General features: G+C 41.5%; 1 protein-coding gene across 3 annotated transcripts in view; it reads right to left on the reverse strand.

The window, feature by feature from the left end:
* Positions 1 to 1,630, reverse strand: part of FBXL20 (F-box and leucine-rich repeat protein 20) — a 182,518-nt gene that overhangs the window by 55,435 nt on the left and 125,453 nt on the right. For all 3 annotated transcript variants that reach the window (XM_011984730.1, XM_011984731.1, XM_011984729.1), the window contains exon 3: positions 646 to 700. In XM_011984730.1, the coding sequence (XP_011840120.1) occupies positions 646 to 700 (55 nt within the window). The remainder of the gene's footprint in view (positions 1 to 645; positions 701 to 1,630) is intronic.

The raw sequence follows: 1,630 nt of genomic DNA on the forward strand, positions 1-1,630 counted from the left end.
TCACACCTGTAATCCCAGCACTTTGGGAGGCTGAGGTGGGCAGATCACGATGTCAGGAGATCGAGACCATCCTGGCTAACACGGTGAAACCCTGTCTCTACTAAAAATACAAAAAATTAGCCGGGTGTGGTGGTGGGCGCCTGTAGTCCCAGCTGCATGGAAGGCTGAGGCAGGAGAATGGCGTGAACCTGGGAGGTGGAGCTTGCAGTGAGCCAAGACTGCACCACTGCACTCCAGGATAAGCGACAGAGAGAGATTCCACCTCAAAAAAACAAAAAAACAAAAAAACTGTCCTTGTGTAAAAAATAAATAAATAAATAAATAATGAACTCGGGAAACATAATAAAACAAGATTTCATCACAATTTTGAGTCAAGTCTAAACTTTCAATATGCATGTTTATTGCTTTTTCATCGAAAATGTTTCCTGTTTATATTATGCAAATAAGAGATACAAAAAGTCAGAGACAGTATATATAGTAGAATCCCATCATAAATTTACATGGGCTTGCGTATGTCATTGGTGAAATAATATCCTTTAAAACATGAAAACATACAAGTAACACCTAAATAGGTGGCCTATGAAAGACACTGTTATTATCAGTACGAAGAAGGGGTCCCCGTGTAACTATGTCAACCATACTTACCCTGGAGACCTGAGCACAGCGGCACAGGGTAACAACATCTAGAAAAGAAAATATCCTAAAAAGAAAAGAGAGAAAGACAACTTTTATTGTATGATAAAGTAGTTGACCTTTATTTATTTTGAGACAGGGTCTCACTCTGTCAGCCAGGCTGGAGAGCAGTGGCATAACCACTGCTCACTCCAGCCTCGACTTCCTGGGGTCAGGTGATCTTCCCACGTCAGGCTCCTGAGTAGCTAGGACTACAGGCGCCTGCCACCATACCTGGCTAATTTTTAATTTTTTGTAGAGACGGGGTTTCACCATGTTGCCCAGGTTGGTCTTGAACTCTTGGGCTCAAGCAATCAGCCTCCCAAATTGCAAGGATTACAGGTATGAACTACTGCATCCGGCCAGTATCATAAAGTAGTTGCTCTTGATTTTAGCACAGAAATAACTGACTACATGTATATACACACACAAACACAAAGGCAGTTCTTTAGAACACACACACAAAATGCTTGAGCAATCTGTGAAGATAATACTGCCCATATAAAACACAGCGGGAAAAAATGTTTTACTTGATAATGTACATACAGATGCTGACCAAGTTCAATTACCTACACCAAAGGATAATAAATAATTTCTAGCTGTTTTTTTTAAAATACAAAAAAAAAACAAAAAACTTCCCACCTAAAATTATCAAAAGAAAGAAGGTAGGGGAAGGATCTTTCTTTTGTTTTGTCTTGTTTTGAGACAGGGTTTCACTCTGTCACGCAGGCTGGAATGCAGTGGCACAATCACAGCTCACTGCAGCCTTGACCTGGGCCCAAGCAATCCTCCCACCTCAGCCTCCCAAGTAGCTGGAACAAGAGGCACATGCCACCAAGTCTAGGTAATTTTTAAAATTTTTTGGTAGAGATGAGGGTCTCCCTATGTTGCGCAGACTGGTTTTGAACTCCTGAGCTCAAGCAATCCTCCTGCCTCAGACTACCAAAGTGCTAGGATT

Source organism: Mandrillus leucophaeus, unplaced genomic scaffold (genome assembly GCF_000951045.1).
Source record: "Mandrillus leucophaeus isolate KB7577 unplaced genomic scaffold, Mleu.le_1.0 Scaffold272, whole genome shotgun sequence".
Classification (NCBI taxonomy): Eukaryota; Metazoa; Chordata; class Mammalia; order Primates; family Cercopithecidae; genus Mandrillus; species Mandrillus leucophaeus.